At 32.2% G+C, this 27510-nt stretch overlaps 1 protein-coding gene across 3 annotated transcripts in view; it reads left to right on the top strand.

Annotated features, from left to right (window-relative positions):
- Positions 1–27510, top strand: part of LOC149426207 (uncharacterized) — a 176412-nt gene that overhangs the window by 111978 nt on the left and 36924 nt on the right. The window contains exon 1 of one of the 3 annotated variants that reach the window (XM_089635994.1): positions 5270–5532. The exons of the other annotated variants lie outside the window; for them this stretch is intronic. Within the exon in view, the coding sequence (XP_089492120.1) occupies positions 5502–5532 (31 nt within the window). The 5' untranslated portion in view covers positions 5270–5501. Of the gene's footprint in view, positions 1–5269; positions 5533–27510 lie in introns of those variants that run through there. 3 annotated transcript variants of the gene reach the window in all.

Raw genomic sequence — 27510 nt, forward strand, 5'->3', positions numbered from 1 at the left:
AAATGGAGCAATCATTTAAATCACATAATATTTACACACACCTCACTATATATTCCATTGCAGACTGATATTAAAACGTTGTGTAGCATGTACAAATACAGGTCAGTTAAAATAAAACGGTATCATCATTCACATCACTTCAGATTAAATACCAATAGTTTATCAAATATAATAATAAAAGCTGATCTCTAAATAATACCAAGTTTTGAACAACGTCGTATCTATATTACAGTTACGGCTACCTCTTGAACGTTTCTCAAACAGCATCCGATAATAATTCTAAGATGGCAACGCTTCCATCTTGTCTTATTCATAACATATTATCACTTTTCTCATCTTGCTTGAGCGCAGCATCAAACCATCTATCATACAAATTACGGATGCTCTGATCAAATATTTAATCCTAGCGTCCAATACGTTTCTTTCCTGTCTCCGGGCGTTTTTTTACATGCCATTCATGATACCTACTGCACGTGTTTGTTTGGTTTCGTTTATTTAGTCTTTATGGTCAGATGTTCTTGGCTCATCGGAAGTGCCAGTGCGAAGTTGATTGATGGTGTGGGGCTAGTTCCTCGCCTTTCTATTTCGTCGGTATCCTCAGAGAAATGAACAAATTTGTTTCTGAAACTGCCCCGAGCGAGACTTGAATCGAATGCCGACGGCCACTGATGAATATGACACCGATCGACACCTGTAATGTTGCTTCTTGGTTCTTATGCAAAGGCGCAAGTGTAACCAAATATAGGTATGCTAATAAACATTCTGTTGAGTAGAATACAATTATTATTGTTAGAAATAATATAGAACCAAGCGTCTATGCGCTGTAGACAAGGTCAACTACAACAGTGTTTCACGTATTGGCGCGCGGTAGATTTTGAAGTGTCACATGATCTAGTCAGTGCCATCGAGCAACGACAGTTTGCAAACGCCGGCGATTGTTGTTGACACCAGTTGTTACCGCTGATATTCTTTTACCAAAACACATAAGGATGATTATTAAACTATTTTAAACGGTGAAGTTTTGTTAGGACCTGTACTCTATTCGGCATTGGCTGCGTTTAGTGTACATAAAACCCAATAAAAATGTTTTGATGAAAAAAACTGATTTGCAGCGAATTAGAGTGTACGGTGAATATTTGTTTACTGGCTGTACCCACGCTATGCGTTTCTCTAGCTCAGTCTGTGTATGCAGATATAGAAACAATAGCGTGTGTTTCATTTATGTCCAACATATGACTGTTTGATGATATTTTTCAAAAAAGTATGTTTTTACCTGCTATAGGTGACATCTTTATAATATTTATTATTTAATTTATAATATAAAAACATATGCGTATTTGAATGCAACTTTGAATAGAAATTTCAAAGCAATCGGTGAAGAAATTTCGGAGATTTAAGATTTTGAACAAACCATAATTTACATTTTTATTTATATAAATAGAAGATAGATATTCGAGACAGCCCTATTTTCCTAGGAATGATGTTATGCTGTTTTCAAAAAAATATGGGCTGAATTTGAATATTCGTTTTTTTAATTTTATTTTAAGCATTAAAGTTGACAAAACCATTTAGATAGGCGGGACGGGAAATAGTAATAAATACGCACTCCAAAGTGTTTAAATCAGCTCAACTGATAACGCAATAATCTCAATAATAATGTCTTGGAAAGCGTTTTATTAATTCGTTTTAATTGCACTTCGTTGTTTTTAATTCAATGGCCAAATAAATTATTGAATACCCATAACTGCAAATTCCTGAATTTCAAGTACTGTAGCAATAATATCATAAACAAAGGTAATCTTTACATTGTCGTAGTCTCAATAAAATATTTAACCTCTTGAAAGGTCTCTCAGACCATTGAGACTTGATAAAACCATTGAATCTTTATTATAAAGGCTTTACGGTGAAGGCTTAACAAGTGCATTTCGGGATCAATTCAAACATGTTCATATTGTCCACACTATTCGAACATTTCACAAAACAACAAATATTTTGTATTTCTTTCCAATTACTTTATAAAATATTTAATAAAAATATGTTAACCCCACTCTTACGTATCAATGTTTAAATTTACATTGTGAGCCTGGAGATGTTTACCGTTTCAGGTGTTAATATACTAGTTAGATTTATCGAAGAGAATTATTTATGAGAAAATATTTTCCAAAGCAGTCAGAGAAGCTGCAGCTGCGTACATCAAATAAAAAAATGTTTTGTAAAGCAATATTTAGCATAAGCGATTCTGAACTTATTCTCCGTACAGTTCCTTTGTTAATAAGGGTTAAAATCACTTTTGAAAAAATCATCGATTTTAGTATGGAGGATACCGGTGTCCCACCCAAAGTCTACAGGTTAAACTTATTGCCTACTAATCCCATAGATAAAACCATTAAATATTCATTGTAACTAAAATAAAAAAGCTACAAAACAGTGCGTACAAAAGTATCGTACTAAGATTTTGTATTTACGTGACAAACAAAAAATAGTATTATAAATCAAGGCAAATTCCAATTGTTTAAAAGTTTTACTAAGCAACCAACCATTACGTACTAATAACTTTTAGTTATATTTTTCCTTCATATTATTTTATATTTCCTTATGTTTTATATTTAATTACCCATTAAACCAGGCATGCGACACTATAACAACAGGGTACCATAAAGGCACTTTTATCAAGAAATTCTCCTTTCATTGGGACTTTTATATTGTAATAATTAAAATATAAACCTATAAGCTTGAATGGCTTCGTATTTAATATCATGAAATGATAATAATAATGTTGAGGTAAGTGAAATAGAAAACAATTAAAGTTAAATTTTTTGTGTCGTAAATAATATCAACAGAATGATTTGAGCAAGTGCTAACTTAAGCAACATATATTATTGTTACAAGTCTTTATTGGTGCAAGCATTCAGATTAAAGGCATGTGAAAATAATACTTTTTTCTGGAGATAAGACCTTCGGATTGCTAATCGGGAGCCTTACTCCTCGACCGCGGATTTGTTGAACATATGGACGTGATAAATATTTCATTATCAAAAATAATAAATTTTACTTTAGTTGCGTAGACTCACAATATTATATCTGCTCCGACTTCAATCGGTATTCAGCTCTCGCGTCGTGTTTCGTGGATAAGTTTTATCGACTTTGCACCAGATTCTCTGTGAGGGCATCCCGCGATATGAAAGTACGGCCGCTACAAGTTTATGCCACTACGAAGGCGGCTGGGTATAATTTAAAACGGAACATTTACTTTAAAATGGTGAAATGGCCTTACGATATTTATAATATCGGCGCGCGCGGCGTAGGTAGCTTTGACAGGCGTGGAACACTGCGCTGACGGAACTAGATCAAAATTATTATTTAATTTATTTAAATAATATATTTTCTCCACGAGCTAATTTGTTCGGTTTTGGGACAAAAATCATCTCACAACCCGTATAGTAATTTTGTTCGCTTTTCGGAACAGTTAATAAGGTCTCATAGAAATCCGACTTTTTAACAGTATATTTAAGAAAAATAACGGAGAATATGCCATAGACTTGAAGGCTGAAGGGTTAATATAAACAATAATAAAACAAAATGTCGTGTCTGCTAATAATAAGGTATTTCAAATATTGTTTTGATTATTCATTATTAATTTTGAACATATATGGGTATCGGTTGCGCTAGTGTAAAAGTTATAGTCGTTATAAATATGTTATAGTGAAGTCATCTTCCCTTTATCACACTTTGCAACATTAATTGCCGATAAAATAATTCAGGGGCACTAGATTGCAACCTTCATATTGGCGAAATTCACACAATAAATCTAATATTTTAACGTGGTTGAAAAAATAAAGCTTTAAAATTTTATGATAAGAGTAAATCATAATTTTAATTACTTTTCAGTGTTCCGCCTCATTTAGTCAAATGACTCAATTTTGTGTTCTTTTTTATTAATAAAAAAATAAAACATGCAGATTTTCCAGCAGAATTTATAACTACGGGGGCTTCTTTTATTGGCGCCATAAATTTCAAATCTTACAAGACAAACTGGTTCTGTCTCATTATTTTTATGTCAATAATTAATTTGTCTTTTATGGTATCGACGATTAAATCATTTCAAACACGTTGTGCTGTTCGCGAGACTTTAACTGGACGAGATATTAAATTTTCTATAGTCATTATGAATTCTACTAATGCATATATTCGGTAGCTCGTAAATTACGTAGAAGAAGCAGTAAATATTTTTGATTGATGGAACAAACTGAAACATATTTAAAGATTTTATTCAAAGTCGAGTTGTTTGGACGGATTTCGGAGTCTGAAAATTTTTGTCATAAATCAGTATGTTTTTGAAGACTAGTTAAATACGAAACGCTTTTATCGAGGTCAATACTTTGTTATGTTATGTTTCTTTAATTCTAATAATTTACCCAACTGAAATAAGATTATAAATATTGGCGCAGTGTCTAAGTAGCCGTTGGTGTAAGATGGCGTGGACATCGCTCGTAGCCTGCGGCCTAAAACAATTTCCGTACACAGTCAGTCCTCATCCCGCAACTGCTATGCAAGCTGCATATAAATTAAGCAAATGAGTAAAATATACTCATCTCTTGCTCGATTGAGCCGAAGATTTAAATCCAAATAAGAGCTCCCCTTTCATAAGAAGCCACAAATCTGAGCTTTTTCTTTTGTAAAGATATAGAACCGCAGCGTGCGCCTTGTTACAGTTTTACTCTCTTCGGATCTGGATTAACTACTACTATTTCACTTACAAGTCGAGAGGCTGAGGTAAAAAAAGCGCTTAGTTGTTTATTGATTTTATTATTATATATTTAAATGTTCGGCCCTTTTCGAAATTCACTGGGAATTCAAATTGCTTTCGATCTAGTTTTCGCCGCGGTACTCTCCTACTGAAGTCGCTCTCGCGTTCGAAAAATACCTACCGCACTTTTTATTTCGTTTCGAAATCGCCGGACCCGCTATCGACACTGCCGACCATTGCCGATCCGCGTCGGGCGACAAGTTGACATCCGAAGTAGGATCACGTCGCAGCTACTGCACCACTTCCCTGCACCGAACCCGCAACATCTGATATCTCCGTGGTGCGGCGTTGGACCACTACTGATCTAGTTCTTTCAAGTCGATCGCGACACGCGCACTTTTTCTCTCAGACTTTTTTATCGTGAGACTTCGATTCCGGTCGATTGCCCCCGCTTGCCCTTAACAGTTTTTTTCCCAATGTGATACATAGCTTTTTTCCATCGACTCAAAGCGAAAATTAAAAATTATAATAAGCTTAACCGGAAAGTAAATATTTGCCTCGGTGCTTCATTTTTTCGCAATAAAATTAATCACTTTTTGGCAGAAGTGGCTTGTTATCGGAGTACCGCTACTTTTGTTTGGGCTTATTGATATTGGAGAATTCCACTTGAGAAAATGCCGCAGTGGAGAACTGCATTAAAAATGGTTTTTAAAATAAAGTGATTATAACTTGGAGTGTTCATTACCGAATATTCATGGTTTCTGCAATGGCTCTACTTGCAAAAGGTATGCAGTTTCCTTATCCCATTCATTTTTAATTTAATAATAATGATGTGATATGTAGATAATTAGTTAGAAATCTTTATTAACTTATTAAAAATTACTAAAAACTCTGTATTAAAATCTTAATCGCCATTTAAATATAAATTCAATTAACTTTGAATGATCGCAGGTGATTAATCATTTCGTCAAATTGAGCTTTAAAAACCCTGGATGAATCAACGTTACCATTAGTACTTCAGTATCACTTTGATTGGTGCGCTTCCATTAACCGTCTTCAAATGCTACTAGAATCATGTTGAAATTTGACATTTCCTTTGACGAAAGAGCCAAACTGACCTTTGTTACCAATCTACTTATTTCTTAAAGGCAGAAGAAACATTAGCGATACACTTAAATGAAGAGCATCTGATAATCTGACTACTTGTTTACAGTCTGTGGTTAATAATATGACAATATGAAATTTGACGTAACTGCCTGAGGATGGCGAAACACAAACACATCAATCTTTTGTCAAAGAGTTACGAAGATTTTATCTAAATAAATTGTTAACTTTGAATACCTGTAACAAAATGCCACATGTCAATTACTTATTGGACGAAAGTCATAATACCATATTGTTGTCACAATATTATAGTGTATAAAAAGCGCAAACAATCCTTTTAAGTATTTTAAATTTTATATCATTGAAGAAGAGGATAATAAATCTAAACGAAACATAAAGCAGAACACAGAAAAATAAAAAAGGAACGGTCTCAACTAGGAATCGAACCCAGGACAATGCTTCTAACAACTCGACCACTGGGACCTTATTATTTTACGTCGTTGTTGTCGATCTTATATTTCAAATTCAGAATTAACAATATTAACTTCAACCTTTTTGAATGATTTCTAAGTTCTAAAGAATTTATTTGTAACCTAAATGTGTCGGATAAACTGATCCTATTTTTGTTTATATGATACTTATTGACTTTTTTTAAATTAATATTTTTTATTGGAATAACTTTTAAATTTTGGTCATTTATTTAAGAACATTTTCTTCATAATTGGATCATTTTTTTGCAACTGATAGAATGGTAATTTGTGGTTTGCTCTTTCAAAATAACAGGTTTTATATCGCTTGATAAAAAATAAAACAAATCCTTGCATTTTCAGTCATCATTATTTATGCCAATAATTGGATAAACACAATTAATACGCCAGATAAATCAGCGATGACGGCCAAAAAATGTAATAAAAAATAACAAAATGGATTAATAGAAATCTGTGGAATATCATTTATTTTATGTGGCATTTCCAATCGACATTCATTTGAATTTTTCCCACATTTTTTTTGCAGCACTTTAGATAAAAAATACTTAAACGCTAATGAAACTCAGATAACTACTTCTAAAGGCTGAAGTCTTTTCTCTGCTGATGTCTGCGATTCAATGTTTTAGTCATGTATTAAAATATAAATATTTAATTAAATTTTTATAAACTATTTGCAACTTCACAATTATTTTAGAATTGTAACATTTTACTGTAAAAAGCATAATCTTACAAGGTATGTAACTTAAATAGCATTTCAGTCTCGCGGATCAATAAAATTTATTGCCTTTTCTGTTTCAATAAACTCACAGTAAATAATTTTACGTTCATACTTATTCTGGCTGTAATGCTAATTCTACGGTCCTCGTAGCGGCTAAAATCAAAATATATATTAGAATAAGACAAACATCAGCTCAAATGGTAAGTTATTTTGAACATGTTGAATTTATGACGTTGCACGTTTTGATTTGTAAAATACTGACGTTGTAACTAGTGAAATTGATTTAGAGAAATAAAAATAAGACAATATCTAAGAACAGGTATTCTTAAAATTGATAATGAATATAAACAGTACACCGTACCTTGTGTACCAATTAGAAAATCCTTTTCTTTTCAACGAGGAAGCATATTATGTTGGTTTAAATGTAACTTTTTAATGTAGTTTTGCCTTTACGCAATACAAGAGTTTTGCCCTTCTAGTAATACTTAAGCTCGCTTAAATTTACGAGTTATTACCCGGCGTATTAAAAACTGACACGTCATACTTTCAGCGTGTCACAAATCTTTTTTTGTGTGTCACCCGTCCTTGAGGCTCTCAGATAAAAAATAAACTGGTGTAGATAAATCACCCACCCAGCATCCGAAGTTAGTTCACACGATCGAAGCCAGAGTTGGGCTGATTTATTCGAACTAGTCGCGGTTTCCGGACGAAATTAAAGATATCTTCTATCTTCTGCTCCCCGGGTAGCGGTCCAGATAAATCTCTCCTTATTGGATACATGATGAATTGAATATGTAGCGAAGATTAAACTACGCAATCTAAGTGGGCTTTAAATGGGATGTTAAAGTTATTGCAGTAGCTTAGTATAAATTAATTTCAGGGAAATCGTTCGTCTCACGTTTAGTAATCATCACTTCGTAATTCAAAATATTTGGAAAGAGTAGAATTAATTGAATTCTGATTCTATTATATTATCATGTTATGTTAATATGTTGTCATTTTTCTTTTGCAGGCAATCCTTATAAAATAATTGGTACTTTTCTCGGTCCTGTTTTTAACAGGTTTCGACTTTCGTTATCATGAGAGAAATGTGAGGTTACGAAATTTGAAATAAAAATTATCACATTTTGAGAACTTAAAATATAAGTGATTTTGTGATTAATTAGTAAAAAAATCATAAAATTTTTCAAATACTCAGTGTATATATGTTTTTTAACATTTATAATAATATTATAGATTATTTCTAGGGGATTTTGCTTTTAGGCAGCTTATAATATGACGTATATTTACAAGTGGGTTTGGGTACCGCCGCCCCGGGAACTATTTATTGGAAAACTCTGCTATAGGTCAACACAAGTGGTTCGCTACGTTTGGTGATTTAGCAGGGGTTTCCAGGTTCATCGGTTGAGGTGTGTTAAGGATGTTCCTTTCCACCACCTGCGTGGCATGCCAGATCGGGAGACGCTGGTTTGGGGAGACCCTTCGACCTCTCCAACTGATCTCTTGACCCATCGCCAGCATCGAGGGATATATTTATATATTTGTCACTCCTAGACACACTGATCCCGAGATTCCTACCCAAACTTTATATCTTTTACCTTCCCATAACTTCCTGTCCTTCCTTTCCTGAAAAAAGATCCTCCACACAGCATCCCAAAAGATGATAGAGAAATTATTACAGCGTCTCCTGTGTGGGGATCATGTAAAAAAGTACGTTTGCAAGTTGGAATTAATCTAAACTGCGTGATTAAAGACGTTTCTTTTTCGGTGTCAAGTTTCAGCTAACTTGCTTTGAGCGTTGGCGTCACTGATTTTCATTGAACTGGTAAAAAAATAGATTTATGTGAGAATGTGCGAATTGAAGATGGAGCGGCCACTCAAACGCTTAGCTATTTGGTAAATAAATAGCAGAGTAATGAATTAAAATGAAGTGAGCAATTTTTCAACTCATTCGCCCTACCGATAAGCGTAGTGGTTCTCATATATTATCGGGTTTCGCGTTTCCACGCGTTGTGATCTAATCGTCGAATTTTTGTGGGAATCTTGCCATTTATTATTAATTTTTGTTTATTGTTCCTAAACGCAGAAGTAATAATTATTGAAGGCGAAATTTGAAAAACTATGCTAATCAGACAATGAAGTGAGAAGATTGAACCGTCAATCCTTTGAAAAAATATGCAAATTTTTTCATAACTCCTTTTACATCTTATATTATTTAGTAAACCCATCTATGTTTTGAAGTAAGTAAGGAAGACCTCTTATTTGTAAGAAAATCTATGACACATACAACACTAATCTAGAAATAAAAACTTTAAATTTCACCTCTATATAAGTATTACAGGAACAATTTTTGATAAATTAGGTTCAAAATTATTTTATTTATTTTTCATTACACACTTTACGTAATCTTATTTGAGATAATCTGCCAAAATTAATTATACCAAATTGATCTCATTAAATGTCATTTTGAAACGATTTGACTCAATTGTTCTTAAACGTTAATTTTTTCCCAATTTTATGCATTTTAATACTCTTAATAAATATACATCCTTCTGTCATCCCAGGCATAATATGGCTTAAATTATACAAGTCAGACAGGTAATTAACATACCAATTCCAAATAGTGCTACCCGGTAGTCTAGAAAAAATATCACTTTCGTTGGAAGAATAATAGTCCAGGTATTCATATGCAAATGTCGATGTCATACGTTATTTATGTTACATTAACCAATGTAAAATAAGCTACTTTAGCACAAATTTGGATGACCCATTACATTGATCTGTAGGAATCCGTCTTTAAGTTATTTATTAGAGTCGTTGAATTATATTTTTGTGTCCGTTCTCATAACATTGAATGTTTTAATGCAGCGTGTTTTCGGGTTTTTTGAAATTATATTTTTTCATGGAGACCGTCGCTGTTTTAGATACAATATTAATTAATCACTAAGAACCATTTCAAGTGCGACATTTTGGCATTCTTGCAACATTTGTGCTTTCTTTTATCGTTTGATTTTTTTGGCATTTGATGGACATAAAGTTTAAAAAAAATGTAAAATCTTTGTGGTTATTGAATAATTTTATTTAAACCATTTGGACTTCATCTGAATATTGTCAAAAAAGGGCTTAAATTGTAACTGAAATTTTTTTTTTTTTTTTTAATAAATTGATAAGTAAAACCTATAAATATAATATTTAATCATTTTAGACAATATTATCAACTCCCAAACGAAAATTTGAAACTTTATTTGTATCTAGGAAATGAAACCAGGACCTAATCTTTTCTGAGGCTTTGCTCTACCACTGAGCTAACTCAACCCTATCCGCATCGGTCATATTTATCTAAGAACTACGAACATTATCTTCATTTTCTTAGCACATATTTTTTATATCTTTACATAAGCTTGCAAAATTCTTCCCTAACTAAATGTAATCTAGATTGTGTATTAGATAAATGAATATATCATTTATTTTAATGTGAGACATCTATTGACTTTTCTAGAAAATTATTAGACACTTAGAAATATTGATTCCATACTTTTGAATCAATTAATTTTAATAAATATAATTTCTGAGATTCCAGGTATTTAATATAGTAAAATTGAATGTTTTCCAAAGTCCACAGTTCTGAAAATCTTATCCCTATGAATTGATTGATCTCATTAGGATATCGCAATAACCGTCATTATTTCTTTCTTCTGAATGTTAAAAAAACATTATTGGATATAAATTGGCCTTTAATTATCACATAAAACCTAAAAAAATGTTAAATTTAAGTGGTCAAATATGACATTCACGGCAGATGAATTCCAATTAACGTTATGCCAACTTTAATTGAACACTGGAAGAAATTTCAGGAACTAAAGATTTTTCAAATACTGTGCGATCTTTTACTGAGAGCTTTAATAAAATTTAATAAACTTACGCAAAAAGCGAGCTTTCTCAAGGGATAATGTTAAATACGACCCGAATGGTACCTAGATATTAATGCGAAACACACTCTCAATTGTAACTGGTTTGCGACGTGCTCTCCTTACGCATCAAGGAGTCAAAAATAATTAGCATCACTTTGCGAGGCCTGTATTTATATTTTATTTTGAGAGATTACTACAAAAATGGCGTCTGTCTGCCGGAAAAGGAACTCAGAATTAAACCGGTCTACGACAAGCAGTCCCACAAAGCCCGACGGTTTCGTGATCGACATTTTCGGACCAGATTATTTTGACAGCTCCTTCCTGAGATTAATTCGTCTTCAACATTCTACCATAAGTGCCTCCTCCTTCTATTGCCGACCTCGACCACATAAATCTAAGCTTCGAGTCTAGGCGTGATCTTCTACTTCTAATAATATACTTAGACGAAATTATGTGATTTGAAATATGTGGAAATAATAAAGACCGCATTAGATTTATGTTGCTTAAGACATTACAGCGGTGTCTTCAGACTCTTGTGCTGCTCGTAAAATACCTCCAGCATATCATATTGTTACTATTAACAATAATTATGGTAAATTCTGACGACTTAATAAAGCCGTACGTATCAAGTGGAAGAATAGTAAACTTCACATTAATCACGAAATAATTTATAAACATAATATATAATACCATAATCATAACTGAGCGATAAAAATAATGCTGCCTTTCCACATGTGCCTATGTACAGTTTTTAAAGTTAAAATACCACCCCTTTATAAGAGTAATAAAGGAGTTAAATGTTCCTGCTTGGGTACGATCACTATCACAACGTTATTAAAAAAATATCGTACACTTAATGAAGTTCAAAATATTAACCATAAGAGATTCTTTAATAATATGAGAGTAGAAAAGGCTATTTAGTTAGTAAAGTTTGAGATATATAGTAACATTTAATATTTTTTTTATTTGGAATCATCCATTTGATCACTTTCAGTTGTTAGTCAGCCCTGAGAAGACCCATCCAATCGATAACCACGTGCCTAGACCATGAAATATCCGCCAAAACTGCTTAGGATAAATATTTACAACTAAATAAATTTAACTGGCTTCTGTTACACCTATCTGAAGACGGTTTTAATATTAACAGCGGATATTAAGGTGTAATGAAGCATATAGTAAATTCTATCCGCAGGGTAATTAACCAATAATGAATAAGATGGGATTGTAGAAGTCTTGTAGTGGAAAATAGATTGCTTTTTAATAGTTCGTATGCCCCTTACTCGATTATTTTCATTATAACAAAAAGCAACTTGATTAACTAACGTTGAAGAATATTTTAAATTAAAACTTAGAATAATAGATAAATCAAATTTTACTCATAGATTAACATGGTTTAGCAAAGAAAAAAATGTTGCCCCTTTATGAGTGAGAAAATATATAAAATAGCCAAAACAAATCGTAAAGTTCGACTCTAAGTATAAGAGGGATAGTTTTTGATAAATTACAAATGAAGTGATTTTTAGGAAAAACTTTTTTAAAGATTGTACCAATCTATGTTATATATTATTGAAGAAGAAGAAAATATTAACAAATCTATAGGGAACATGATGATAAACATCATATTTTTCGATCTAATATGTTTATCCGAAACACTATCTAAGTTAACACTAACTTTGTGATCATTTAAAAAAGCTTGCTGCTAAAAATATAGAAAAATTATTTGCAAGATGATTAATTCTCAATTTCGAATATGAGATCGACATATGTGACATTTAATAATTTAGTCCCAATGGTCTCAATAAGAGTGGTTAATACGCGCTTCCGGCAACACAAGAGTTGCTGGGCTCGATTCCTAGTTGTGACCGTTATCTTTTTTTTCCTTGGCTTGTTCTGTTTCATATTTTGTTTGGATTTTTTAGTATTATCATCTTCTTCGATGAAATTATTATGTTTTTTTTTCACTCTTTATGGAATCTTTTGGCCGATAATCTGCTAAAATTAAAACATAGAACAATTTCCCATGACAAACTTTGCTTAGTATGGCGTTACTTCGACAGTTAACCATTTATATTGAGTGTTGTTCATAGTTGCATAGAGTCTCCACATAAACAAGCAATTTTTCATAATTACAAAAAAATACGCATGGCCAGAGAATCGAGATGGTTAAGAGCCGATCAGATTAATTGATATAAAATCGATTTACGTCCGCGATCCAAAGCAGATCGACTCGTTAGAAAGTTATATGTATATTCAATGGACGAACGTCACGAGAAACAAAACCTGAGGCCCATCCGTTAAGCCCGCAATAAATACGATCAATTAAAAACGGTTCGAACGACAGAACGGATTTAACGGAACCCGTTATTCTTTCACGACCTAACTAAAACAAGGTTCTATCTTCTCATACGCAATTTTTTAAAGCTTGAATGATACAAAATAACGCTAACCTCTTAGAACCCCAAGGCAAAAATATCAGTAAATACCATTGAAATGTTATGATTTATCATTTTATCGCTATTTAATTTTAATGCAGTTTGAACCCTGTCACTAGAGAGTTGAGCTTTCTCGTCGTTAATTTGTCAAAAATGAAAGTACATATAAACTAAGCTAATTTTTTTAGTGTAAGGCTCGACATCAAGTCGTAGTCAAATTACTGTATTAATGCGTTAAAACAAAGAACTTTTTAAAAGTAATTCTAGTGAATTTGACATGCTTTTAAAAGTCTTGTCATCTAAAATGAGTTTTGTGTATACAACTTTTAGAATTATTTTATAATTCAATAAGTAATTTATTTATTTATTTATTATTTTGTAAATATTTCCGATGCCTACCATTTATTATTAAGTTGTTTCTCGTATAATATAATTTGTTCAGCCATTACGTTCGTTATTAATCTGACTTTAGTATATAAAATTAGTATTGCTGATTTATTAAAATTCTGTTAAAAACGGGATAACAGATAATAAAATATTAGTACTTTCTAATTATAATACGTGTTCATGCATCTGCGTTTGCCCTGTCGATATACATAACGCCTATTTGAATGAAAACGTATTCCGACGTCACGATAATACATATTTTTTTTACTAAAAAAGTTTAACATCAAACGTACCAATTCATTCGTTAAGAGCCTGTAGTCCCATTATTTATTTATTTATTTATTTATTTATTTATTTTTACATTTATTACATACAAGATATACAAATATAAAAGGAAGCTTTGACTGTCCAACTAGGAAGTTTCCCGTTTTAGGACAGTCAAATTGGCAGGTTGAGTGTACATAATTCCAGGTAGGTACATGTAAAATATAAAAATAAAATTAAAATATAACATATAAATGTAAGAAAGAAAATATTTTTTTTAGGAAAACACAATTTAGCAGTAATAAACAATAAAATCCAGATAGGTACATGTAAAATATAAAATAAAAATATAATATATCAATGTAAGAAAGAAAAATAAAAAAATATTTTTTAGGTAAATATAAAATACAAAATCGAAGAAATCAACTCAGACTACGTTTTTTAATAATTTTTCGGAATCTGTCCTACCTAAGTCTAATAACCATTTAGTAATTTTAGTACCGAAGGCTGATAATTCACACAGTTTAAATTGATAGGGGATTTTGTTGTATATTTTTGGTCCCAGGTATGAGAAAACTTGTTGATAAGCCGCAGTATTACTAGTTGGAATAGAAAGGTCGTTTCTGCTCTTACTTCTGGTTTGATGATTATGATCGACTGTTATCGTTTTGTTTTTATTTTTGTGGACGCAGATTGACTGATTATTAACAGGATAAATATCTCAGAAAGTTTGCTCCGTATATATGCCATTTATTAGTACTAAAAATTTAAGGCGAACCATCTCTTAAATTTTGACAATGGTCAGAAATCGATTTAAAACTGAATTAATTCTGAAACATAAATTAACTAAATGATTCATGAAAATCATAGCCGACAAAAAACACCAAGAAAAAATAAAACACAATGTTTAATTCCTCGTCAAAAACAAGATTTAAGTCCAACCCAAATCACAGTCGTTAATTCACTTTAATGTCTTGTTGAAATTTTCACCTTCACTTTAAAATCATTTAGTTTTAATTACATAACCCAAAGCTATTTAAATTCAGCATTGTTTTAATTGTATTTTATTAGTGACTCAACGGTTGTACCTACCTATGCACAAACAGGTGTCTTTGCAGCTGTGAATTGATACCTAATTCTATCGATACGTCTAGAATGTAAGCAATACCATCGTTTCCGTTTAGTAATATGTGTAAAGAGTAATTATTGCACCAAGTTTTTCTTATATAGAACGGTTGATAGTCATATATAATCCTCTTCATCCAGCATGAGGAAAGCTGTTTAAAAATAAATTGCATCGATCACGATTTTTTGCAACGAAGAAGCTCACAGTGTAGATGAAAAATCAGAGGTTCTGACTTAAAATGGAAATGGATGGACAAGAAGATAGGGTTCTTTTAAAATTTCTAAGAAAATTTCAAAATATGAAAACTTTGTACGACACTTTACAGTACCTTAACTCGACACACATATCAATATCACAATAGAGAGAGTATATAATATTTGTATTTTTAAATACGTGTATTTGAATCTCACTTCAGTTTTCGGTAATTAATGCAAGTCTTGTAAGCGAAATTAACTCACTTTCCGACATCCGATTGAGCTGAAACTCGGCAAATGAATCTCCGTCGACAACAATACAATCTATCAACTTTTAGTGACAATCACGCATACTAATAAATGGATATATTCGCATTCCTCTGAAATCGGATGTCATGACAGTAGTTAATAAATATACGAAATAAATGTCAGTCCTACCCGATCGGCATTTGGCGAGATTGGTAGAGTTATCGACTCCAGTTCCTGTTATTTTTTTATGTCGCGTAAAGCTGTTTACCCGGAGAAAAATAACATAAGGACATTCTATTTAAGTTAGCAATATTTTTAAAAAGTTTTATTCAAATTATGTTAGATATATTGAAGATTTTTAGGGTCAAAATGCTTAGCTGTTGATTCCTTAGCAAATTGTTTCAGAGGTGAATTTTTAACGAAATTTGTTTATAATATGTATAATGAAGTAGGTTCCTAGTGCCATCTGTTTACTATAATCAGTAAATCCGGCACTGTTCCGCCGAGAATGTACCTACATAGTGTCATTAGATTATTATAATTACTAAGTCCGGCACTGTTCCGCCGAGTAGGAACCAGTGTCATCAGATTATTATAATCAGCAAATCCGGCACAATTCCCCCGAATAAGCACCTAGAGTCATCTGAATATTATAATCAGTAAATCCGGCACTGTTTCGCCGAGTAGGTACCTAGTGTCATCTGATTTGTACGTTGTATTTTAATGAAGCTAATAATGCAAATTATAATCAAGATTATGGTAAGTAACACTTAATGACACCTATCAATATTAGAGTACCAACGAACCGACGTAGAAACTTTCATTCAACAAATGCATATAATTTAACACCGAGGAAAGCGAGACGGTCAATTATTTTATGCTAAGTAGGAAGCATAAGACTCTTCATAAAACATCCTCAGTATTTAAATCAAATCATGTATTTTAAATATTATTTCTTTTCAAAATACGATTAAGATGATTTATTGAAAAAAATCATATCCCCCTAAAATATTGTAGGTACTCTTAAACAATTTCTGCCGTTCAATCGTTTTGACGAAAAATAAAAATATATTAATAATCTACTCTATCTACAATGTATATGGTTTGTGGTTCTAGCTGAATTACCCTGCTTTCCCGGGCTTTAATCTTCTAGAGGTGAGAGAAGGGGATGGGGCGGTTTTTTCAAACTCTCGTGTAGAAATTGACCTATATCTTGTTTTGAAGATTGAGTGTGCAGTCATGTTCATCGTTCTTGTAATAAAACTGTAGTTTTATACAAACAAACAAAAAAACCATGACCCTCTTATTTGTACAGTATTAAATAATAAAAATAAATTATTATTTATTATATATTTAGTTCAACGTGATATTTAATTACACTTTTTATTTAATTAATGGGATATAATATGTCCTCCCTTAACATCAAATACATTTTACATTCGTTTTAACATGGAATCTATTAATTTCTGGCAGTTTTCAATGATCTTGTGATCCAGAAATCAGATCTGAATTACTGCTTCTAGGATCTTTTAAAAAAAAATTGGTAGTTAAATCCAATTTATGTATCTTATTACCAGGCCAGTCTAAAAGAGTTTTTCTCTTTTCGTTGAAATTCTTGACAATAGATTAGCTAGGTTAGGTTTTTAGGTCATTGGTTAGGTTGACTTAGGTTTTTCAGTTATTTTATTTTTCGTCACTTTTCAAAAGTGCTCTGCTTTGTCGATGTTCTGGTTTGTCACGGAACTCTTGCGTGAAATATTGACCGATGGCTTTATTGCCGTATCACATTAACAATCATCGAACGGTCGTGTTCCATAAATGGACAGTGTGATATTAATTCCCCTGATTACGACTGCGTTAGTCCGGATGTAGGTGATAAACGCACGTCACAGACAGGTACCAGGCAAACAGAAACAAGTAACAAGTAAGAGGCCATGCACAATCAGAGCGACAAAATAATCAGCGAGATCACCTATTCCCGTTTCCCTCATGTTGCCAATGCAGATAAGTGCACGCATTCGCTGGACCATTAGCTATGATGCAAACTCTCGCCAGTGTTCTTCAATCTAACATGGAATTTAGAAGGAAAGGCGGATGGTAGTTGACTAACAGACTTTGCGTGGTAAAAAAATATATTATTATTATATTATTCGTTGTAATTCTCTATACACCGTATTGTTTTTAATACACTTTTAAAATGTATCAATTTACAAATATTTTATTTTGTTATATGCGAATATCATCAACTTTATCGACTTAATACCATTTGGAGAGTTCTTATCACATCTAGTAAACGCTTATATACGAATGCCAGTTTTCTGGGTTCCATGACAAATCCGAAAACTTTTGAAAAGTGAGTGTAAAATCATTAAAAGTTTATTTGCCTAAAAACCTAACTAACCTAACCTAATCAACCTAGTTTCATTTATCATCATTACTACACTTTTCAGAGGTGTTATAATTTGTCTGGTTACCAGTTTTCTGCTGTCTTCCTCCAGTTCCTAATGCCCAGCTTTGTTCGTCTCCAAAATGTCTAGCCAACTATCTTTAGGTCTTCTAATACTCCTTGTACTACAATCTTATTATAAGGAAGCATTTTTATACCTAAATGATAATTTTATCCTTGTAAAATGTCCTGCCCAGCGGAGCCTTTATGAAACTCATTATTTATTTTTGAATTCCTCCCCCAAAAAGCAATGGCTTTCTAAAATGTTCGACAAAATTCATTTTCAAAATTTAATTCGACTATTTGACAAAAATTAAATAAAATGTAAAATTTCAGTCCTTTGCTCTGGATAGTTCAGCTCCCCTGGCCATTGAGCAGTTTCGCTAACGACTACGCACACACTTTAGTACAACGACCAGTCGGTAACATAAATCCCGCTCGCCGTACACGGCCGCGGGCGGGCAATGAGCGCGGTGCAACTTGTATGCTCGACTAACGGGACGGTTAATGCGCGGGCCGTATTCGGCCCATTGATATTTTTATCGGTTTTGTTTTTATATCTGATAATAAAAGATACCATGTTTATTATTGCGGGGCAGTCATTTGATGCTTCCCTGTACTTTCCGAATATTTATTTAAGTTTAACAAATAAGTATTTTAAATAAATGTGAAACATTTTTGCCGTAAGACAAACCATATTTTCGATAAAGCCATGATAGCGCGTCATCGCTAAAACGGACAAATTGTCAGAATATCATGCTTGCCCGCTTTCTTTTTTTGTACCAGAAAGGTTTACGGAGGCTGCAAACATTTGCTTAGTGTTTTATGTAAATAATCTTAGAGAAAACATAGGGCCTTATTAATAAACTTGTTTTAAATTTTACCCAACTGATAAACAACTATTAATGTGGGGTTAATCAATATCAATTGTGGGGTTAGCATGTGTGGGGTGTAGGGTTGCATCAGTTGCGGGGTTGTCAATTGAATATAATTTAAACACGTTTATTAGTAAGGGTTAAAGTTTAAATTCATAATATTTGGCTGATTTATATAGCGCCGTTTTCGTCAAAAATCACTCTAAGGGCGCTGTGTATATTAACGTAGTATATATAGTCATATGGTGTGTATATATATAGTATTTAGTATATACACGGTGTCCGGAAACTCGTAGTACAAGCGGGAAACTGGAGAATCTACACCACATGGGGAACCCAAAAAAACATAAAGTTTTTTGATTTGAGCATTTTCAAAAAAAAAAAAAAAAAAACCAAAAAAAAATATTTTTCGGCTATTTTAGGGTTAAAGTTTTTTCTGGTGTTAAGGGGTTGAATAACAGATGTTTTAACCCTGCAGAGCAGAAATATTTTATGATTACACCGGGTTAAATGAAGGGTGATTTCAAAATTATGCTTCAAATCCGAGTTTCTTCATTTGTTTTACTTTCAAATAGTTTTAATTAGTTGGGTACTTTGATCTTCAGTAATAATTTATAAGAATTTGATTAAAAAAAAAAAAATTAAACAACTTTAAACTCGATTTACTCGATAACGAAAGCTCAAATAAAAAAAAATATACTACAAAATCGACTCCAAATGTGATGTAGATTCACCAGTTTCCCGCTTGTACTACGAGTTTCCGGACACCCTGTATAGTCATATTAAAATTAGTTCGTATTTTAAAGTTACCTTTGTGTTTTACGAACATTTGTAAAGGTGCCTCAAAACGACCCGTATTTTATTTCAACCACCAAAATGGGCATAGCGTGATTATTACTACTTTACGAATTATGTAATCTGTCCGAAAATTTCAATTGCCGTGGGTATACATCATATGTGATTATTACTTATCATAGAAGATCTTAGTTATTTTATGAAAGTTTTTCATTAAACTGGCCAGATATTTCGGCAATTCTAAAGCAAGCAACTTCGGATACAAACAATCAATTACATACTAATAATTCTTACAGAGTTTCTTAGGATTACCAAACGACCAGGCCTGCCCGCGGCGGAGATAATAAAAGCACCTATCCACTATAAAACGACCTGCGATATAACTGCTGGTTATTAAATATTTATATCGCTCCAATTTCTATTGTTGGTATTCGCTCCCCGCAACGTATCGCGAGCCCAAGAACAAGTTTATATAATTTACGAACAATTTCATACTAAGATTCTATTAGTTGGTCCAATAAACGAAGAAAGTTGTCGTAACCGGTTGTAGATTCTTCTATTCCTCGAGCTGAGATCTCTTGCAGGCAATCTGCGCTTGTAGTGGAGATATGTAGTCGAGCTGTCACGTATATCGCTCTTAACTATAATAATAAATACATATTTCACTAAGCACATAAACACAACATGGAATACGGTAGCGAGGAGTGTTTTGTACAACATGAGTGCGTTCTACAGGAAATCGCTGACGGAATCCGTGTAATTTACGAGCCGGGCAAATTGAAGTATCGAAAGGTGAATGAGGAAGGTGGTTTGGGTAATGGAGAGATGAAAACGAGATGTTGATCCCCTCTTGTTACGTTTACGCAGTCAAAGAGCTTTACTTGATAGTTAGCTCACATATATTAGACATAATTGGATGAAATGCTTCTATAGACATCATTTGAGAGAGCCTAATACATAAGATCAAACGTGTACTAAGAAAGATTAAAACCAATTTCCTCCTTAAACTTCTGATAGTCACATCTAAAGTGCTTAGATATTTTACAGCACAAAGAAAACATCCAACCTCCACCCTTGTTCAGTTCCTTAAAGTCCTCAGTAATCACAATTTGTCTTCCTTCTGTTCAACATTTTCTCTAATTATTTTCTATAATAATAGACTGGACAAGAGATTATTAATTTTTCATTATGATAAAAATTCTATTCTACTCGCTATCATTTTACTATTATCTCAATAGTTATATTGTGTTCCATGAAATATATTTTTAGATTTCTCCCAAAGTTACGTATTTCAAAGAGGTATATCTGAAAATCCAATTTCGACACCATGGTTTTGAAGGGCTAATTCGCCTTCAAATCCTCACTGCAAATGAAACTATTCATTCTAGTGAAGGTTCCTAGTTTCTACTGATCGTTTTTATTCATTGAAATATAAAGTTTAAGTAGAAATAGTTGTAATCGCTTTAGTGGCATCAGAAAATCGTCTCTTTCTTCAGTTACTCATTACAATTCCAGCAGTCGTTTAATAATTTAACATATAATGACACGGTGCGAAGGGATCTATAATTCGCGACGGTCTCACGCCTCGTTTTCCGGAGAAATGCCAACCATACGGGATGTCACTCTGTGTGTCTGTAAAAACTTTATGAAGTTACCCGGGGAGATACTTTGATCAAATGTCACACGGTCGTTAAAATCTTAATACAACTCGTTTTAAAATATAACTACGGCGGAAGCCCAATTAAACCTTTAAAATCAAATGAATCAAGGACAATCCTTTATCTGCCGGAGCATTTTGAAATAAATTTAATTTTCTATATTCTGCCCTTCAGCTAGTTTTATGTTGAATTGAATTTCTAAGTTAATGCTTTAAGTATTTTCAATTTTAACCGCCTTTCATATAAGTGACCAAAACCTTGACCAATACATTTAATAGTCAAAGTAAAACTATGATTAAGTTCTGAAAGATGTTGAAATCAATCTTACGAAATCTACTCCAGGACTTTTATGAAATAAAAATAATATAAACTTTCGTGAGTCGAGCCTATCGTCACAGGGAAGTAACATGTAAGCAAAGCTTTATGATATGTGATAGTTACTTACATTCTTTTTTGTTTAATTTTTGATTTTGCTTCGATTTTTTTTTTTTATTTTGCTTCCTTTTTGTTCTGCTTATTTAGATTTTCTTTGTAATAAATAAAAAAATAACATGGAAAAGCCCACCCGGGCGTGAAATTAGAAATAAATAAATAAGCCATATGTTTATGAGTCAGAATTGCCGTTTTTTATAGCTCACTTTATCAACAAATGCAATTAAGAAGCTTAATATAACAGCAAACTAGATAATTTCCTGGAATTCCAATTCTATCCATGTATAACTAATGCAATAAACGTTCATTTCACTAGATAAGCGGAGATAAGTCAGCGTTCTAACGAACCTTTTGAGATGAATCTGACACACGTGATGAAGGCTGTGTTTGACAGTGCTTCGTTAATTGTACACGAATCATTGTGAGGTATCTTCTTACATCTGAAGAAATCGTGTCAATCTCGTCTCGAGTCAGCTGATGTTTTATGTCTGATGCCTGATGGCTGTTGGCTGATAGCTGATGACTTGATTTCCCCGGCGGTGGAGCCTTCAAAAGCCTTACATCCAAACGGTTTCATTAGACGCTTGCTGCTATGAAGTTCTGAAAAATTACCTCATAAATAATAAATTATTAATTTAATGTGAATTTTATCAAAATTACAAAATCATTTTATTGTAAGTGCGTGTAAAAATGGCGTCATTAAATAGTAATCTGATGAAAATAGGACTATGGGTTTTTATTACGTGGTAGTATGAGTATTGTAGTATTGAGGTAGTAAGGCTCTCAGCATCGCCATCGTCTAGAATTTTGACGTTTGGCTTTGGCTACGTTTGATTACGAATTTGTAATAACTACGTACATCCTAACTGTAATATTCTACTTCTCCATCCCAAAGTTTGAACTCTTACATCAGATATAAATAACCAATGATTAAAATGATTAAGTTATTTTACGTAAAAAAAACACATTTTATTCAACCGTTTCTTTGTCCATTCTCCTGATTTTACAATCGAACAAATTTAATAAATACACTTTTTCTTATCATTTTGTTAACTTACACGGAAAATAAACATGTTTTCTTTGCAACATGCATACTTATAACCTTTAGATTAGTCTAATGTATAAACCTTAACTCTTAGAGAGTCAATAAAAATACTTTTCATATCTACATTTATAAGTACGCGAAGGTGACAAAACCCTAAAAAGTTATGCACTCAATTTAACAAGTAGCACAAAACTCGTTATGTCATCAGAAATAAACTGAACTCAATAAATTGTGCATATATTTCTTCTTCATCAATCGAATCACCGATCTCGCTAAATTATTTGCTTTAATTGATTGAAGCCTTCAAATGGTTTAATCAGGAAATTATACAGTGACACTTTTAATGCAATCCAAGCCTAACATATTGAGGCCATAAACTAAATTTACGAATAAAATATAACACTAATGGTGTGGTTTGCGGTTAATGAAATAATTACACTTGGTAGGTAATTGCTCCACCTATCGTTGTGGGTTCTTGAATGAAGTAAGATGATTTCTTCATTAAATATATTGGCAAATTCATAACGGATCATTATATAAACAAGATTAATTATAACTTATAGGGTCAGAATGAGTTATTCTTCCTGTTTTCAAATTAATTTTAGCTACCGATTAGAAAGTTTTGATTGAATGTAAATTTTATAATTCTAATGAATTATTAGAGTGAGATTGAAATTATTTCGTCAGTAGCCATTAAGAATGTTTATGGCGATACATTTTTAATGATTTTTCATGCATGCATATATTAATAGCAAAAAGAAAAAATAATAATCAAAGTACCTATAAATTAATGTGTATCATAAATTTTACTCGTTTTAATTCACGCATTAATTTATCAGGATTTCATATAGATTATGTATTCAATCAGAACGTTACCTACTATAGTAGTACTATTCTACTATTCCTACTTCGTGTGCATATACGAGTGCCTTATAAACTCTCAACTATGGGTTCTAAGTTACAGAATGTTAGATTAAATTGGGATTTATTTTTTCTCATTTCACAAGGTCATTTGAATAAATTGTAAAGCGCCCTTAGCACGAGATAAGGGATAAGATATTCTCAAAATTGTAAGGGATTAAATGAAATATTGTTATATTTAATTATTGAAGACAATATTAGCGATTCCTAAACGAAAATCTGAAATAAAAAAATCAGAAAAAGATACGGTCACATTTTGGACTCGAACCCAGAACCCTTGCCTTGCTGGGGCACCGCTCTACCAACTGAGCTAATGGGACCCTATCTCCTTCGGTCATATTTAACTATATCATACTTCGAATAAGAACTTCCAACATTGTCCTCATTTTTCTCTCCGCACATTTTTATTGGCAACTATCTTTATGTATGATCGCAAGATTCAACCCGAACCAAATGCAATCTAGACAGCGTCTTTAGATAAACATACCTTATTTTTTATTTTAATGTGCGACATCTATTGACTTTTCTGCAAGTCGAGGATGAATTTTTTTTTTGGAATAACTTATTGGAGATAGGGTCCCGTTAGTTCAGTTGGTAGAGCGGTGACCCAGCAAGGCAAGGGTCATAGGTTCGAGTCATAGAAGTGATCGTATATTTTTCTAATTTTTCTGTTTCAGATTTTCGTTTATGAATTGCTAACATCGTCTTCAATAATTACATATTACAATTTGAGGTTTTACTAAGTTATTCCAAAAAATAAATATTGTTATTTTAAGTTTAACTATTTTTTCAATCATTATTTCATTTTCATATTTGATTTGGTGGAATTAGTTCAGTGGACAGAGCACTTCCCTGGCAAGGAAGAGGTTCTGAGTTCAATACCGAGATTCGGAAAAACCTTTTCTGTTTCACATTTTTCGTTTTAGAACCATTAATATTGTCTTCAATAACTAAATATTATAATTTGAGGTTTTACTCATAAAATTTTTTCCACTGTAAAAATTTTGTAAGATTTTTTACTTATTTTTAAATACAGACTAGCAATAAAGTAGGTAAATAACTGTATGTAACCAGATGATTAATTTATTTCTATTTTTGAAGTGCATCCCGTGGTTTCTCACGAGTTACAACTAGTTTTATTATAATAAATTAATGTTTATACATTCAATTTTAATAATTATATCAGGGCTTTGAAGTAGAGTTGGCAGATCACGTTTACCAGGAGCTCATTAGGAGCTAGGAGGTAAATATAGGCAGAGCGCGGTGCGGTGCTGCGGTCACGTGCCCGCAGCAGTAACATAGACAGCTTCTGCCTGATGCGGCGGAACGTGCGCCTGTCGTTCATGATAGGTGTATCAAAAGGCGGACTGGGGTGTGCACCGTGTGCTGGCCATCTTCGCACAGCGTTAAATATATTTTGATACCAGAAAAAATATGAAAATGTACTTTTTTAATTGAAGAAGAAGATAGTAATGATAAATCTAAATTAAACATCAAACTGAACAAGACACATAACAAACAATGGGTTATGCCTAAATACGATACACAATAAGTTTTAGATGTCTTGTAAAGTGTCCTTAATGTAATAGACATATGTTAGAAGGTTTATACTAGATATAAGAATAACAAAAAAATAGAAAACTGTCTCAATTGGGAAGTGAATTCAGGATTTCTCTCTTACAGGGACAACGTCTTTAACCACTTTACCATTGGGACCTAATTATTACACGTCATTTTTGTCGATTTCATATTTCAAATTCAGAATTAAAAATATTATCTTGCCATTAATTTTACAAAGTTCTACAGAATTGATTTGTAACCTAGATAGTGTCTCGGATAAACATATCTGATTTTTATTAACATTTTTTTAATACTGAATTTTTGGGAGGTATTTGATGACACATGCTGCTGATTTTCGTATTTAAATTATCTCATCAATCAAATACTGCTTATTTTCAAGAAACGTCAAATTTTAAAGTAACTTACTCGATTCTCGGCTAGAATCAATTAAGAAAAAGCATTTATGGAATGCTGAACGCACGCAAGTGTTTTTTTTATTTACTTCGAAGCCGATGAATTGTGTGGAAGTGAATATTGTGGTAGCCTTAGCTTCTTCCAAGAAATACTTTAACAATGCGATTATCTTTTTTAACTGAGAATAAACCATTCTGTTTGACTAATAGGTAATCAACCATTTAGAAAAAAAAAACGATAGAAACGAACCATGTGTATGAAGCATTCCTTACCAACCCTATCCACAAACGAGAAGAAGATTATATGTGACCATTGGTATCAAAACTGGTCAACTCCACTTTAGGTGAATTTTCAGGAAACACTAAAACAAGTGCTGGATTTGACTATTTTTCATACCACAGCCGCTTTTTAAACCGGTTTCTCTTACAAAATATGCGGATATGACTGCTTTTGAAAAATAAGAACTGTTCTTTTGTTAATAATGAACACAGTCCAATACTTAGTTTATTTTTTTTAAATTTTGGATCTGACCAGTTTTGATACCAAACAACTCATATGAAAGAATCTAATTAGGTACTAAGTAGAAGTAATAATAATGGGGCAGTGCACGAAGACAAATGAGTGTTGCATATTTATTATGAAACTCTTCAAATTATTTGTAATCCTGTTGAAAACGGTTCGTAAACTTCTAGTATATCGGACCACGTGTTCATGCACCTGCATTTGCCTTCATAATATATAATAACGAAATGCGAAAATATTAGGATTTTCGTATTTTACTACAAATTTATTTGTTAAGGGCCTACAATTTCGTTTTTAAACGGATTACGAATAATTTGAAGATAATCAATGTAACTTTGTTTGAACCATTATATATTTATTTTTTTAATAAACGCCCACCAGTTATGGAACAACCGTTCCTTTCTCCGGGCAAAATATATATTTATATATATAAAGTAAGTAAGGGAGTGGGGTTGTGACCGTGACTTAGTGAAGAGCAGGGGAGGGGGTGGAACGTACGGTGAAAGGGAACATGTTTAAGGTGGGACAGTAAGTAAGTAAGTGAGTAAAAAATATACCATTGATGATGGACATTATTAAAAATATTTATACATGCATTTTTTTCAAAACTTTGATTGATGGCAATGATATGGATAGCGAAATCAGAAAAATTATTATTATTAAGACAGCTCAAATGTTATTTGATTCTAATGTCGTAATTATACTTGTTTTACAGATTATAATTTTTATTTATTTAATAATTAAACAGTTTACAATGAATAATAATATTTGCTAACAATAATGAAATATAAAAATCAGTTTTCACAATTTTTTGATGTTACTCTTTTATGGAAGCAGACGCTTGTGTTTAAAAGAGATGCTTAGTATCGAGATGAACATTATTTATGTAAGTATTCTTATTAATAATTTAAGGAGTTAAGAACATTAAAAATATAAATGTATATCAACGATGCACAATTCAACGAATTGTAACGTTACATTATTTATTTTACGAATTTCGATATTTAGATTTTTTTACATTGAACTGTTCTTTGATTGCTTTGAGTAGGGTTTTGTCGTCTTCGATTTTTCTGATATTATCAGGTAGGTTATTAAAGTATTTTTTGCCTAGAAATGTGTAATGATGTTGTGCAAATTAGGTGTTACATTTTTGTATTGGAAATATATGTTTTTGACGAGTACGTCTTTCAGTTGAAAAACTGTGATTTTGTTTTTCTTTTAT

This window comes from Hesperophylax consimilis, chromosome 1, assembly GCF_061612785.1.
Source record: "Hesperophylax consimilis isolate HC1 chromosome 1, BYU_Hcon_1.0, whole genome shotgun sequence".
NCBI lineage: Eukaryota > Metazoa > Arthropoda > Insecta > Trichoptera > Limnephilidae > Hesperophylax > Hesperophylax consimilis.